Source organism: Haliotis rubra, unplaced genomic scaffold (genome assembly GCF_003918875.1).
Source record: "Haliotis rubra isolate DU_JTF1 unplaced genomic scaffold, ASM391887v1 Scf231, whole genome shotgun sequence".
Lineage (NCBI taxonomy): Eukaryota > Metazoa > Mollusca > Gastropoda > Lepetellida > Haliotidae > Haliotis > Haliotis rubra.
In genome coordinates, this window is record NW_025766348.1 from 573,410 (window position 1) to 587,874 (window position 14,465).

A 14,465-nucleotide genomic window follows, 5' to 3' on the forward strand; every position below is an offset into this window, starting at 1 on the left:
GGGATGGATATCAAAATGCAGTATGATGGTAGTATTCAGTTTCCTGTTCATAACATTGACCACTGAGTGTACTAGGTACTGACATGAGGTCCAATATGCAGACCTATGACATGCAACATCTCACCATTACTGTGTTTTTTTGCAGTACCCACACCATGCCATATCTTCCTGCCTGTGGTTATCTGTGAGCAAGGAACATCTGATGAGATGAAGTGTCTCCAGACCAGCAGCCTGGGATTGTGTCTTGCCAGACTCAATCAACAAAGCCATTGGTGTTCAAGGTCTTGGATGATCCTTTACTTCACTGGTGGCTACGTGCTTCCTTACATGCTGACTAATAACTGTGTGGTAATGTTCAAGTTACCACTGCTGTTATGACATGGACATCTTGTCCATGCTAATAACTTGCCATCACGTGTTTGCCAAGTAAGAAAACTAAATGTTTTAAATAAATGTTAAAGCACTGGTGCACATAAAACAGTTATGAAATTTATACACCATTGTGCATGGTGCCATCAGAGAATGTGAACATGGGCCCATAGGATTGGAGGTTTTGTGTGAATTAAATGTTATGGATGTGCACTGCATTATTCTATGCTAGCCTGATTGGCAACAAAATATTTAAAATGTCCCTTTTTATTAACGTTGAATTTCTGAACCACAATAGATGGGATATGGGTTAATAAAGCAGAAATGTGTCTGCAAATAATTGTGGCAGCTCCCTCAACATCATTTGTAGAGTTACTCAGATATCATCCATATCCTCAGTTCAGTTCCTAGACTAATGCTTAGTCTCTGAACATATATCATTTTGATAGTAACAAACAAGCCCATTTAAATTGAAAAGGAGCCCCAGGGAGACCAGAGATTACCTGAGGAAATCTAGACTTGCTTTATTTAGAGCTTCAGCACTGCAACACTGCAGAGAGGGCTTGGCAGTACTGAAAATAATGTGGTTCAGCGACTGTGAGACGTACTATTCAGTTCCCTTTAGTTGGTTAAACACATACCCACTACATCTATACAGAAAATTATAATGCCTTTCCTCAAATTGATATTTTATTGTTTGCTGTTTTAATGCAAAACCAAATAATCCCCAAGCTAACAGAACAATGAATCTGATGACATCACTAGCAGCAGGGGAAACACTTGTATGATGTAAAAACAAAGTCCCATGCCTCCCTTGCTGAGCTCAACGGTTATCTCCCATTGACAGACTTTCGATTGAGAGACACTGAACTAGAAGGTTAATTCGGGTAACACCTACAGGTATAATGGAACAGTCCACTGTCTAGTGAGTAGAGTTGAGTGAGCCAGCCTGAAACAGGTTCGTTACTGAGAAATTTGATTGTGTGTAAACAGAACTTTATAATTTGTGATTAAATGATAATCTGTGTTCTTTTCTCAAAATTGTTTTTATTATCAATTACTATCAAATATGAAAACAGGTGGGACTGAGAGGTTTAATTGTGTTTATTAATTGAAATATATTTTATTCATTCAAGAATAGGATTGGGCACACGATATCCAACTTAGAAAAGCCCTCACCCAATAATTACACAATTCATCTTACAACAATGTACACAAGTGACAGACATAGGCAAGGCAAGGGTATGTACAACAGAAGTTAAATGAGAAAACATTTTGTCTGAAAGATTTGTTTTCTTGTTTTACCTTGAAATGTAGTTGATTACATTCATAGTATTCTGAATATGCAAAACCTATATTATGCAAGCTTAACAACATTTAATTTTTCATATTTTACCCTTTTTATTAGAAATTTCACGAAATTGTGTCACTACCGTTACGAAATTTGTAACGTCATTTCGAAAAGAAAAAATCCAAAGAAGATATTCCCTTAATGTACATAATATTATATATTAAAACATCTAGTTTTACAACATAATATGGCTAATGAGTTTTTAAATTTTATATTTATTGCTCAAAAGGGGCCAACAAGCCAAACAATTGCTTTCTTTTCTGATTTGCATATATAAAGTAATATGTAGCAAAAAATTCAAAATGAGACTATGAATTATATTATGCTTACTTGAAGCTCTACTACCAAACATACTTGCACTACAAATTCCAAACATAAACAGATAAATCAATTTTAATTATTATCCCCCGCAACAACCAAGGGAGGAGTGCAGAGATAGGGACAGCCAGGTCTTCGAGAACGGATGGAGACGGCACAGCACAGGTTAATGAATAAATAACTTTGTCTGTGAACGTGCTTCTCGAACACCTGGCTGTCCCTTTCTCTGCACTCCTCCCTCGTAACAGTTGTCTGTGTCAATATTTTAATGATAGTTTGTTAAACAACTTTTTTAATTTTGGGACAAAAATTCTGCAAAAAACTCACAGAGTTGGTCTGATGTTTTGATTATGCTCAGCGTTTCATTGAGTATTTTATGTTTATTAGTTTTCGAGTTAGATTGCAATTCATCGGTCCGCTTTTGAGCCAAACGGACTATAACAATATCAGTTTTAAAACAATAACTCTTCCCCAAAGTTTACTGAGCACATGGTTTCAAATGATTTCCCCTACTGTATAAGGTACTTGGCATTGTTTGGCTTCACAAAATTAACTGGTTTCAGCAGTAACCACCGTAACGGTTAGGACAGGCAAAAATCTCAGATATCATTTTGTACACACATTTTTTGCGATAAAATTCAGAAAAATGAATCTTTTGTGTCAGTGTTTGACAGCCCTGTTTTCTCACTGCCATTACTTATTACTTGCAAATATGAAGTAGAATTAGAAGACAGTACAGGGAGTAATCATTATTGCAATTTTTTGGATGCTGTTACAGTAGTGACATCAAACCTTGTGACAAAGTTTGACCTTTTTTTAGAAAATAATTTTCCATACAAAAAAGGCCAAACCATGCCAAGTATGTAGCTGTAACATCATTAATTATGATATGTTAAATAATTACTTTTTAAAAACATGAAAAAGACCCAAAAAATCAAATTGCACATCGACCACTGGAGTTGTGACACATGAAAATTGAGTAAAATTGGGGGTTTAATTGGTTTTGGGGGTTTAAAATAAATATAAAAATATTATTTTCCAAAGTTTGTTACTGTAAAGTGTAGAATTAACTGAGATAAATTGGTTACCTTAAAAAATTTACTGATTTTGACTTAAGTTTGTCGGAAACAAACATATAACATAAATATGCACGAATTTTGAGAATGACTCGTACATAGTTGAAAACATTCTGATTTTCAGTAATTGAGAGACCTGCATTGCCATGTAAGATAAGATTCATACCAATCAGTGTTCTATTTTTAACAATATTTTCTAAAGATTGTAACAGTTTATGTCTTTGAATACTATATACAGTGTATAAAATAAGCCCAAAATACAGCCAGACATCAGGGCTGGTAACTTCAAAATGACCAGACCATCAGGCTGGCTAGCTGTAAATTTAGAAATCAGAAATCTAGACCGTCTCGGGCGATCTGACGGGCCTTATTTCATACACTGGTATATAATGGACATTCAATGAGATAATGAAAAACATTCTCACATCCAAGGCCACATTGACATGATGCATTATGTTTTGTGCATTTGTCATATATCTTAACCATTTGTGCAAAACATTTACTAGTAACTTCTCTATTCCATATGAATATTATTTAGGTGCACATTTTTCTTTCAGGTGTATATAAGATTTAAATGAAGCAGCAAAGTTGCAATTTCTAATAGCTAAGGGGATAATATTCCAGATTTTAACTGCTGATGGAATAAATGATGATGTTGAGTACCTCTGTCTAAAATTGGCTAAATTATTGAAGTTTCTTAACTCGTCCTGTTAGACGAGAAGGTTAAACCCAAATGTATATAAAATTCAACTGTTTTTATATTATAACAATCAAAATTCAAATTAATGTATTGTAGGAAAACTGGGTTAAATTATAGCGTAAGCATGGGGGCAGGGGCTTCATAACGGGATATTCAAACTATACGTACCACATGTAGAATAACTGCCTACCAGATAGTCTTGTAGCACATTGTTTCACTTGCTCTACTACGGGACAACTTCTTGTCTGGGGTTACCGTTCATCGTAGCGCTAGATACATTTGGTAGGCCACGTGGTTGGTGCTAAACATGTTGGGTAGGCTCTGATTGGCGGAGACGTCCGTCATCAGTAGGTGAACTTTGACCCATGTCAGAGGTCGTTCTAGAGCGCTATATAAGTGACCTGGCTCTCTGGATTCAGTGTCTAGCTTTCGGTCATCCGAGCATCAGGTAATATCTCTGTCCCGAAGTCCTGTTTCAGGATCATTCCCTACCCATTTACAGAGTGGAATGTTAAGTTTTATGTCGGGGGATGCTAGGTTCTTTATATTCGTGTTAGGTCGGGTTGGGGGAAAAGTAGAAGTAGGAAACAGAATAGGTATTAAGCTTTAGACTTTGGGTAATGTCCAGTTAAACGGGGTTGGTTTGGGGTGGCTTTTCAGAAGAAGTTTCTCTATGGATTGTTAAAATGGGGAAGTTAGGTTCCTGTTAAACTAGTGTTAGGTCGGGTTGGGGGGAGAATTAGGAGTAGGAAACGGAATAGGAAGTAGGTTATAGACTTTGGGTAATGTCCAGTTAGACGGGATTGGTTTCGGGAGGTTCTATTTTGAAGAGGTTATAGGGGTTTGGTGTTTTTCCTCACGAAGCTGGTTTTCTTAAACTTAATTACGTGAGTGAGAGAGAAGTGTAGTTTACAGACTGTTAAAGGAGAATACGAACGAAAACAAAACTTTTGATATATTGTAAAGGATATTCTAAAAGTCACATTTCGTGATTAAAATTGAACAAAAAGTTTGTAAAATAGCAATAAAAACACAAAAACGTGCTCGTATTTCCGCCTCTTACGGAAACAACCGACAGTTAATGAGCAGAGGGGGTATCACGTGACATGACGTCATAAGTGCCTGTTGCTGATGGCTTCCTCTTTGATTTTACCTCACAACTTAACAGTGTCTGTGGATTGTGAAGCAGTAAAAGATGTTCCTGGTGTAATTTCTGAAATGGATGTTAGACCGTATCAATACGATCCGATTTTACATCTTGCAAGACAATCTTCCACTGAAGATGAAGAAGAAGAATCAAGCGAAACGGAGGCATCGCTTGAGGTCAAAATAAATTTAAAAATAGATCATATCATTTAACAAGATTACTATTTGTCAGCAAAATGTCATACAGTTCCAGCCAGCAAACTCACCCCTATAAATATATGACCAGTCACTAAGAATTATTTTTTTTAAATGTGATTAAAGTTCATTTTGTGTCAAATGGGTGACTGTAGGGTGTCTGGGATTTAAAAACAAAATAATTATGCTTCAGACGAGGGAAAATAAAATTATCTGCTTCAAACATGACACTGGAATTATTTTGTTGAAAAAAATTAGGATCCTAGTTCTCATTAATAACGTATCAAGTCTCGATACAAGATCCCAGCCTGGTCTAGCAGAGATAATATTCGCGACGCAGATAAGTTATTCTCCCAAAACTGGTGAATTATAAAATACTAGTCAGGACAACGTATGTTTCCCCATTGTTTGGTTATGGAAATAGTTATGGTACTCGGTTATAGCCTTAGAATGACATCTTGTCAGCCAATGAGAATACAGAACAACTTTCACGGCACACACTACTGACAAATAGCGAGTCTGATGCCGACGTGCATAATTGGACAAAATGGAAAACAATGAAAGCAACAAGTACTTCATGATTTGCCGTTGTATTCGGCAATGTTTCGAGTTGACTGCATCATTTAGGGCTCCAAACCGAAAAGAACGTTATAGCGAAACATTTTCAAGCTCATGTGAAATCTCTTACTGATTTTGATAATATATCTCATGTGTACCAGTCGAACTGCCCCAGCTACAAAATGCCCCAGCAAATTTAGTCATTCATTCTAATTTGTTCAAATTTATTTATAATAATTGAATATATGCCGTAAATGCATAGTTTTTGTCAACTTCTTATGATATTATGTTCTTCATATAAAAGTTATTAGGAAGTAATATTTCTGATAAATGTTTCTTCAGTAAATTCATAACTATGTATATACTTAATATGAAGAACATAATATCAAAGTTGACAAAACTATGCATTTATGGCCTATATTTATTCATTTTAAATAAATTGGGGCATTTTGACTACCCCCACTGGGGCAATTTGACCAAATTTGCTGGGTCATTTTGTAGCGGGGACAATTCGACTGGCAATCGGACTTGATTTAATTTATGTTAAAAATACCACTGACAGGAAGTTGTTACAGGGAATGATGGAGTATAATTATTAAATCTCGTGGGTACTTTATCTTTCTTCAGCCTAGCTTGGGGATTTCCATACCCCATGCGTGCATGTCTCTTTCATATGCGTCCGACTCAGAATGATCGGCGCATTTCTCCTGCCGAATATGTCATTTCACTTGGAAAATGGAAGAAATGGTGGTTCTTTCCCATGTTCGATGATGCTGTGCATCCCCAGGCAACGCAATACACCATCGTACCATTTAAAAAAACGACAGAAACAACACGATTTGTACTACTGTAGGGCTTGGTCTTTGGCAATATGGCGGAATCCAGGCACATTTGAAGTCACGAGCGGAAAGGTCATGTGGGTTCCAGCGAAATATGCATAATGTCCGAAGCTGAGATTTACAGAAACTGTTAAAACATAATTATACATAATTTTTAATTGAAAATTTGGGAATATGTTTCTGATGACTTTATCTTTCACCCATCAAATTATTGCAGTTCACTCGTATTCTCCTTTAAGTATTGATGACTGCCTTTTTCTGGAAACTTTGTAGATGAACATTAGCGGTAAATCAATATCCTACAGCGCCTACATTAAGAAACAAAAAAAAAGAAAAAACTAAAGATCTGGAAACTAAAATAATTGATGTTGAAGACACAATTCGTAGTAACTTAAAACTTGAAAAATTTAAAGAGGAAGAGATCAAAGGTATTCAGATCAGAAATAGAATCTTGTGGCAGGAAGATGATGAAAAACCTTCAAAATATTTTTGTAATGTTGAAAACAGAAATTTTACTAGTAAATCAATTAATTGTCTGGTATTGGACGATGGCGAGTTAATTACTGATGAAAAGGACATCCTGTGTAGGCAAAAACAATTTTATCAAAATTTATACGCTGAAAAAGATAATAAGATAGACCATAATGTAATGCTATCCAAACTTGATGTCCAATGTCTTCCAAATACTTTGACAGAAAAATTAGAAAAACAAATTAATATGAATGAAATACTAAACGCCTTGAAGTCTATGAAAAACGATAAAAGTCCTGGTATTGACGGATATTCAATAGAATTTTTCCAAATCTTTTGGAGTGATTTGGGAAAATGGATATTCCGCTTTATCCAAAATAATTATCTAACTTTACCTATGAACAGGGGAGTAATAACTTGTATACCTAAGCAAGGAAAAGACAGAAAACTGCTAAAAAAACTGGCGCCCTATTTCTCTGCTAAATTCCGTGTATAAACTGATTAGTGCTTGTATCACTAATAGACTAAAATGTACTCTTGAGTCATCTTGACTATTTAATACAGGAAAATCAGACTGGTTTTATTCCTGGGAGATGTATTAGAGAAAACATCAGACTCCTTTATGACATCATTTTTTAAACTAGAAAACAAAATATTAAAGGGCTCCTGCTATTAATTGACTTTGAAAAGGCCTTTGATACTGTTTCAAAACCATTTATTTACTCTGTCATGAAAAAGTTTAGATTTGGCACATATATGCTCAGATGGATCTCTCTCTTAACAAGTAATGCCACTTCACGTGTCATTCAAAATGGCCATTTAATGAGACGTTTACTCTGCTGTATAAACATCTCATTATTATTTGTACATCATTGGCTTCCACGCCTGTCCTTTGTCTACTCTCTGGCTTCATCAGCTTTCTGGCTAGCCAATTATGTTAATTATGTTGTTTTCTTTGTTACATTGTTACATCCAGTATATGTATACTTCCCCCTTCTTCATGTTCCATTATGCTTGACAACGGTACAAGAATCTGTATCGAAATGTCGCACTCACGAATAAAAGAAGTTGTTATCCATAAAGTTTGTTCTACATTGATAGTTTGATGCATCATTACAGCACTAGGCCCTTGGCCTCATTATAAATAAACTCCTTTTGACTTTGGCTTTGATACAGTTGTATGAGTCCTACTGAAGACAATGCAATGATGAAAGCAAATCATTACCTCGTTTGCTTTTAGTATTGACAGATTCCTGAGACAGCCGAGTGCTGCAGCCAGCATATGTGCAGCTGTAGGCTGTGTGCTGCAGGAGGTTGCCTTGATCACCTTGTGCAGAGCTTCCAGGATACCATACCTCACAAACAGTACTTGCTGGATGCCTGGTCAGACAATAAAGTCATGTTCAAATACTTCATAAAAATGAACAACAACAACAACAACTTGGATTGGTTGAATATAAAACAACGATTGAAATGAAACAAGAAGACAGAGTCATATATATTCACCCCAAATGGTGAACACTTGTATTGAAAAGGTCTACTGATGATACATGCACATCAACTTTCTTCCATCCATTCCTTTCTGTTGTCCATATTTCCTATTTTCATCTCGTATCCACTCCCTCATCCACCTTCCCTCCATTCCACCATTCCATTGGTCCACATCATTCCACTTTTCTTCCATGTCCACCTTTCTGTGTCCACCATGCTTTCCTTGTCCACCTGTGTTGTGGTCTCCATGCCTTCTTGTTCCATTTATTCCTTCCTTGTCCACCCATACCTTCGTTCCACTGTGGCCTTCCTCAGACACTCCATGTCCTTCCACGATGATTCCTGGCAAGATGTCCATTCCAGGTGTGTCCAGTGCCTTCCTGGCCATGTCCATGCTTCCACAGGCTGTCCTTGACCATTCCTGGGGCTGACTTCCTTCCTTGTCCATGGTGTGTCCTCCATGTCCACCTGGGCTGGTCCATTCCTCAGACTCTGGGTTGTCCATGATTGCCTCCACAGGTGGACTGGGGCTGTGTGGTCCTGTGTCCATGATTCCCTCCTGTCCATGGTTGTACATGACTGTCCATGGTCCGGCCACTCCATGCCTTCAGACTGTCCATGGTCCTTCCTGGGCTGTCCATACTCATGGGTTGTCCATGTCCACCTGGGGGTCCTCCTTCCTGGGTTGTCTTGGACTGTCCATGACCTCCTGGGCTGTGGTCTCATGCCTTCCTGGGTTGTCCATGACCTTCCTGGGCTGTCCATGACCCTTCTGGACTATCCATGACCTTCCTGGGGCTGTCCGGCTTCCATGGCCACTGGACTGTCCGCCATGACCCTCCGTCCGGGCACTGATGCCTGCCTTCCACAGACTGTCCATGACCCTGCCCTCCTGGTTCCTGTGGATGTGGTGGCCACTCATGATTCCTGTGTGTCCATGACCACTCATGCCTTCTGGACTGTCGCCCGATTCTCAGACCTTCCTGGGTTGTCCATGACCCTAGGGCACTCAGGACCTGGGGCTGTCCGGGGCCACAGCCTGGGACTGTCCGCGGCCCTGCTGGGCTGTCCGGCCACTCATACCGGACTATCCGGTCTTTGGATGTCCATGCCTTTCCTGGGTCCATGCAGCTGGATGTCCATGGCCACTCGTGGTGCTCCATGGTCCTCCGGACCTTCCGGCCGCCTGCCTTCCACAGGATGTCCATGACCCTCACGGGTGTCCATCATACCTTCTGGACTGTCCATGATTCCACCCTCTCGGGCCTGGGGCTGACCTGGTCCATGCCTTCCTGGACTGTCCATGACTGGGGTGTCCTCCTCTGGACTGTCCTGCATGCCTTCCTGGGACTGTCCATGATCCCTGGCCACTCACTGACCTCATGCCCTGGACTGTCCGTGATCCGATTCCTCTGTGGGCTGGGCTCATGTCCTTCCTGGGCTGTCCTTCCTGACCTCCGACCACTCATGGTGTTCTGGGCTGTCCATGACACTCCTTCCTGGGAGTCCTTTGCTCATGCAGCCCTGGATGTCTGATGACTCATGACCCTTACTGGATCCATGACTAGACTTTGTCATATCCTTTCTGGACTGTCCATGACTCTCCTACTGGAGCTTTGCTCATGCCTTCCTGGACTGTCCATGACCCTGGACTGCTCATGCCTTCCTGGGGATGATCCATGAACTTTGCTCATCCTTGCTGGGCCACCTTCCTGGACTGCTCATCCTGGACTGTCCATGACCTCTGATAGACTTTCTCACACCTTCCTGGACTGTCCATGACTCCCCTTCCTCCTGAACTTTCTGACCCTCATACCTTCACTATGACTGTCCATGACCCTCTCATGAACTTCCACTCATATACCTCCACTGGACTCATCCATTCCCCTACTACGGGCTTTACTCATACCTTCCACAGACCCCATGACCACAGACTGTCCATGACCCTACCTATGAACTTTACTCATACCTTCCACAGACTGTCCATGACCCTACTACAAACTTTTACTCATACCTTCCACAGACTGTCCATGACCCTACTACAAACTTTTACTCATACCTTCCACAGACTGTCCATGACCCTACTACAAACTTTATACTGAACTTTACTCATACCTTTCCACAGACTGTCCATGACCCTACTACAAACTTTTTACTCATACCTTCCACAGACTGTCCATGACCCTACTACAAACTTTTACTCATACCTTCCACAGACTGTCCATGACCCTACTACAAACTTTTACTTACTCATACCTTCCACAGACTGTCCATGACCCTACTACAAACTTTACTCATACCTTCCACAGACTGTCCATGACCCTACTACAAACTTTACTCATACCTTTCCACAGACTGTCCATGACCCTACTACAAACTTTTACAGACTGTCCATGACCTTTTACAGACTGTGTCCATGACCCTACTACAAACTTTTTTTACTCATACCTTCCACAGACTGTCCATGACCCTACCTACAAACTTTTACTCATACCTTCCACAGACTGTCCCATGACCCTACTATGAACTTTACTCATACCTTCCACAGACTGTCCATGACCCTACTACAAACTTTACTCATACATACCTTCCACAGACTGTCCATGACCCTACTACAAACTTTTACTCATACCTTCCACAGACTGTCCATGACCCTACTACGAACTTCTTTTACTCATACCTTCCACAGACTGTCCATGACCCTACTACAAACTTTTTACTCATACCTTCCACAGACTGTCCATGACCCTACCTACAAACTTTACTCATACCTTTCCACAGACTGTCCATGACCCTACTACCTTGAACAGACTTTACTTACATACCTTCCACAGACTGTCCATGACCCTCCTACAAACTTTTACTCATACCTTTCCACAGACTGTCCATGACCCTACTACGAACTTTACTCATACCTTCAGACTTCCACAGACTGTCCATGATGACCCTACTACAAACTTTTACTCATACCTTTCCACAGACTGTCCATGACCCCTACTACAAACTTTACTCATACCTTCCACAGACTGTCCATGACCCTACTACAAACTTTACTCATACCTTCCACAGACTGTCCATGACCCTACTACAAACTTTACTTCTCATACCTTCCACAGACTGTCCATGACCCTACTACAAACTTTACTCATACCTTCCACAGACTGTCCATGACCCTACTACAAACTTTACTCATACCTTCCACAGACTGTCCATGACCCTACTACAAACTTTACTCATACCTTCCACAGACTGTCCATGACCCTCCATGACTACACAAACTTTTACTCATACCTTCCACAGACTGTCCATGACCCTCCTACAAACTTTCCTCATACCTTCCACAGACTGTCCATGACCCTGTCCTTACTCATACCTTCCACAGACTGTCCATGACCCTACTACAACAAACTTTACTCATACCTTCCACAGACTGTCCATGACCCTACTACAAACTTTTTACTCATACCTTCCACAGACTGTCCATGACCCTACTACAGAACTTTACTCATACCTTTCCACAGACTGTCCATGTCCATGACCCTACTACAAACTTTACTCATACCTTCCACAGACTGTCCATGACCCTACTACGAACTTTACTCATACCTTCCACAGACTGTCCATGACCCTACTACGAACTTTACTCATACCTTCCACAGACTGTCCATGACCCTCCTACTGAACTTTACTCATACCTTCCACAGACTGTCCATGACCCTACTACAAACTTTTACTCATACCTTCCACAGACTGTCCATGACCCTACTACAAACTTTACTCATACCTTCCACAGAGACTGTCCATGACCCTACTACTATGAACTTTACTCATACCTTCCACAGACTGTCCATGACCCTACTACAAACTTTACTCATACCTTCCACAGACTGTCCATGACCCTACTACAAACTTTACTCATACCTTCCACAGACTGTCCATGACCCTACTACAAACTTTACTCATACCTTCCACAGACTGTCCATGACCCTACTACAAACTTTTACTCATACCTTCCACAGACTGTCCATGACCCTACTACTGAACTTTTACTCATACCTTCCACAGACTGTCCATGACCCTACTACAAACTTTACTCATACCTTCCACAGACTGTCCATGACCCTCCTACAAACTTTACTCATACCTTCCACAGACTGTCCATGACCCTACTACGAACTTTACTCATACCTTCCACAGACTGTCCATGACCCTACTACAAACTCTTTACTCTATCTTTACATACCTTCCACAGACTGTCCATGACCCTACTACGAACTTTACTCATACCTTCCACAGACTGTCCATGACCCTACTACGAACTTTACTCATACCTTCCACAGACTGTCCATGACCCTCCTACAAACTTTACTCATACCTTCCACAGACTGTCCATGACCCTACTACGAAACTTTACTCATACCTTCCACAGACTGTCCATGACCCTACTACAAACTTTACTCATACCTTCCACAGACTGTCCATGACCCTACTCTACCTTCCACAGACTGTCCATTTACTTCTTACTCATACCTTTCCACAGACTGTCCATGACCCTACTACGAACTTTACTCATACCTTCCACAGACTGTCCATGACCCTACTACAAACTTTACTCATACCTTCCACAGACTGTCCATGACCCTACTACAAACTTTACTCATACCTTCCACAGACTGTCCATGACCCTACTACAAACTTTACTCATACCTTCCACAGACTGTCCATGACCCTACTACAAACTTTACTCATACCTTCCACAGACTGTCCATGACCCTACTACAAACTTTACTCATACCTTCCACAGACTGTCCATGACCCTACTACAAACTTTACTCATACCTTCCACAGACTGTCCATGACCCTACTACAAACTTTACTCATACCTTCCACAGACTGTCCATGACCCTCCTACTGAAACTTCTTACCTTCCACATACCTTCCACAGACTGTCCATGACCCTCCTCCATGACTTACTACGAACTTTACTACCTTCCACAGACTGTCCATGACCCTCCTACAAACTTTACTCATACCTTCCACAGACTGTCCATGACCCTACTACAAACTTTACACAGACCTTCTTTACTGACCCTACAGAACTTTACTCCACAGACTGTCCATGACCCTACTACAACTCTTGAACTCATACCTTCCCACAGACTGTCCATGACCCTACTACAAACTTTACTCATACCTTCCCACAGACTGTCCATGACCCTACTACAAACTTTACTCATACCTTTCCACAGACTGTCCATGACCCTACTACAAACTTTACTATACCTTCCACACAGACTGTCCATGACCCTACTACAAACTTACTCATACCTTCCACAGACTGTCCATGACCCCCTTTTACTCATACCTTCCTACAGACTGTCCATGACCCACCTACAAACTTTTACTCATACCTTCCCACAGACTGTCCATGACCCTACTACAAACTTTACTCATACTTCCACAGACTGTCCATGACCCTACTACAAACTTTACTCATACCTTCCACAGACTGTCCATGACCCTCTACAAACTGTCCATTACTCATACCTTTCTTCCACAGACTGTCCATGACCCTCCTACGAACTTCCCTACATACCTTCCACAGACTTTACTACCATGACCTTCCACAGACTGTCCATGACTGTCCATGACCCTACTACAAACTTCTTACTCATACCTTTCCACAGACTGTCCATGACCCTACTACAAACTTTTACTCATACCTTCCACAGACTGTCCATGACCCTACATACTTTACTCAGACCTGTCAGACTGTCCCATGTCCATGACCCTACTACAAACTTTACTCACTTACCTTCCACAGACTGTCCATGACCCCTACTAAGCAAACTTTACTCATACCTTACATACCTTCCACAGACTGTCCATGACCCTACTACAAACTTTTACTCATACCTTCCACAGACTGTCCATGACCCTACTCCTACTAA

At 40.5% G+C, this 14,465-nt stretch overlaps 1 protein-coding gene across 1 annotated transcript in view; it reads right to left on the reverse strand.

Annotated features, from left to right (window-relative positions):
• LOC124278110 (vacuolar protein 8-like) overlaps positions 1–14,465 on the reverse strand; it is a 214,022-nt gene that overhangs the window by 65,010 nt on the left and 134,547 nt on the right. Inside the window, exon 9 of the mRNA XM_046713857.1 lies at positions 8,249–8,403. Coding sequence (XP_046569813.1) covers positions 8,249–8,403 — 155 coding nt within the window. The remainder of the gene's footprint in view (positions 1–8,248; positions 8,404–14,465) is intronic.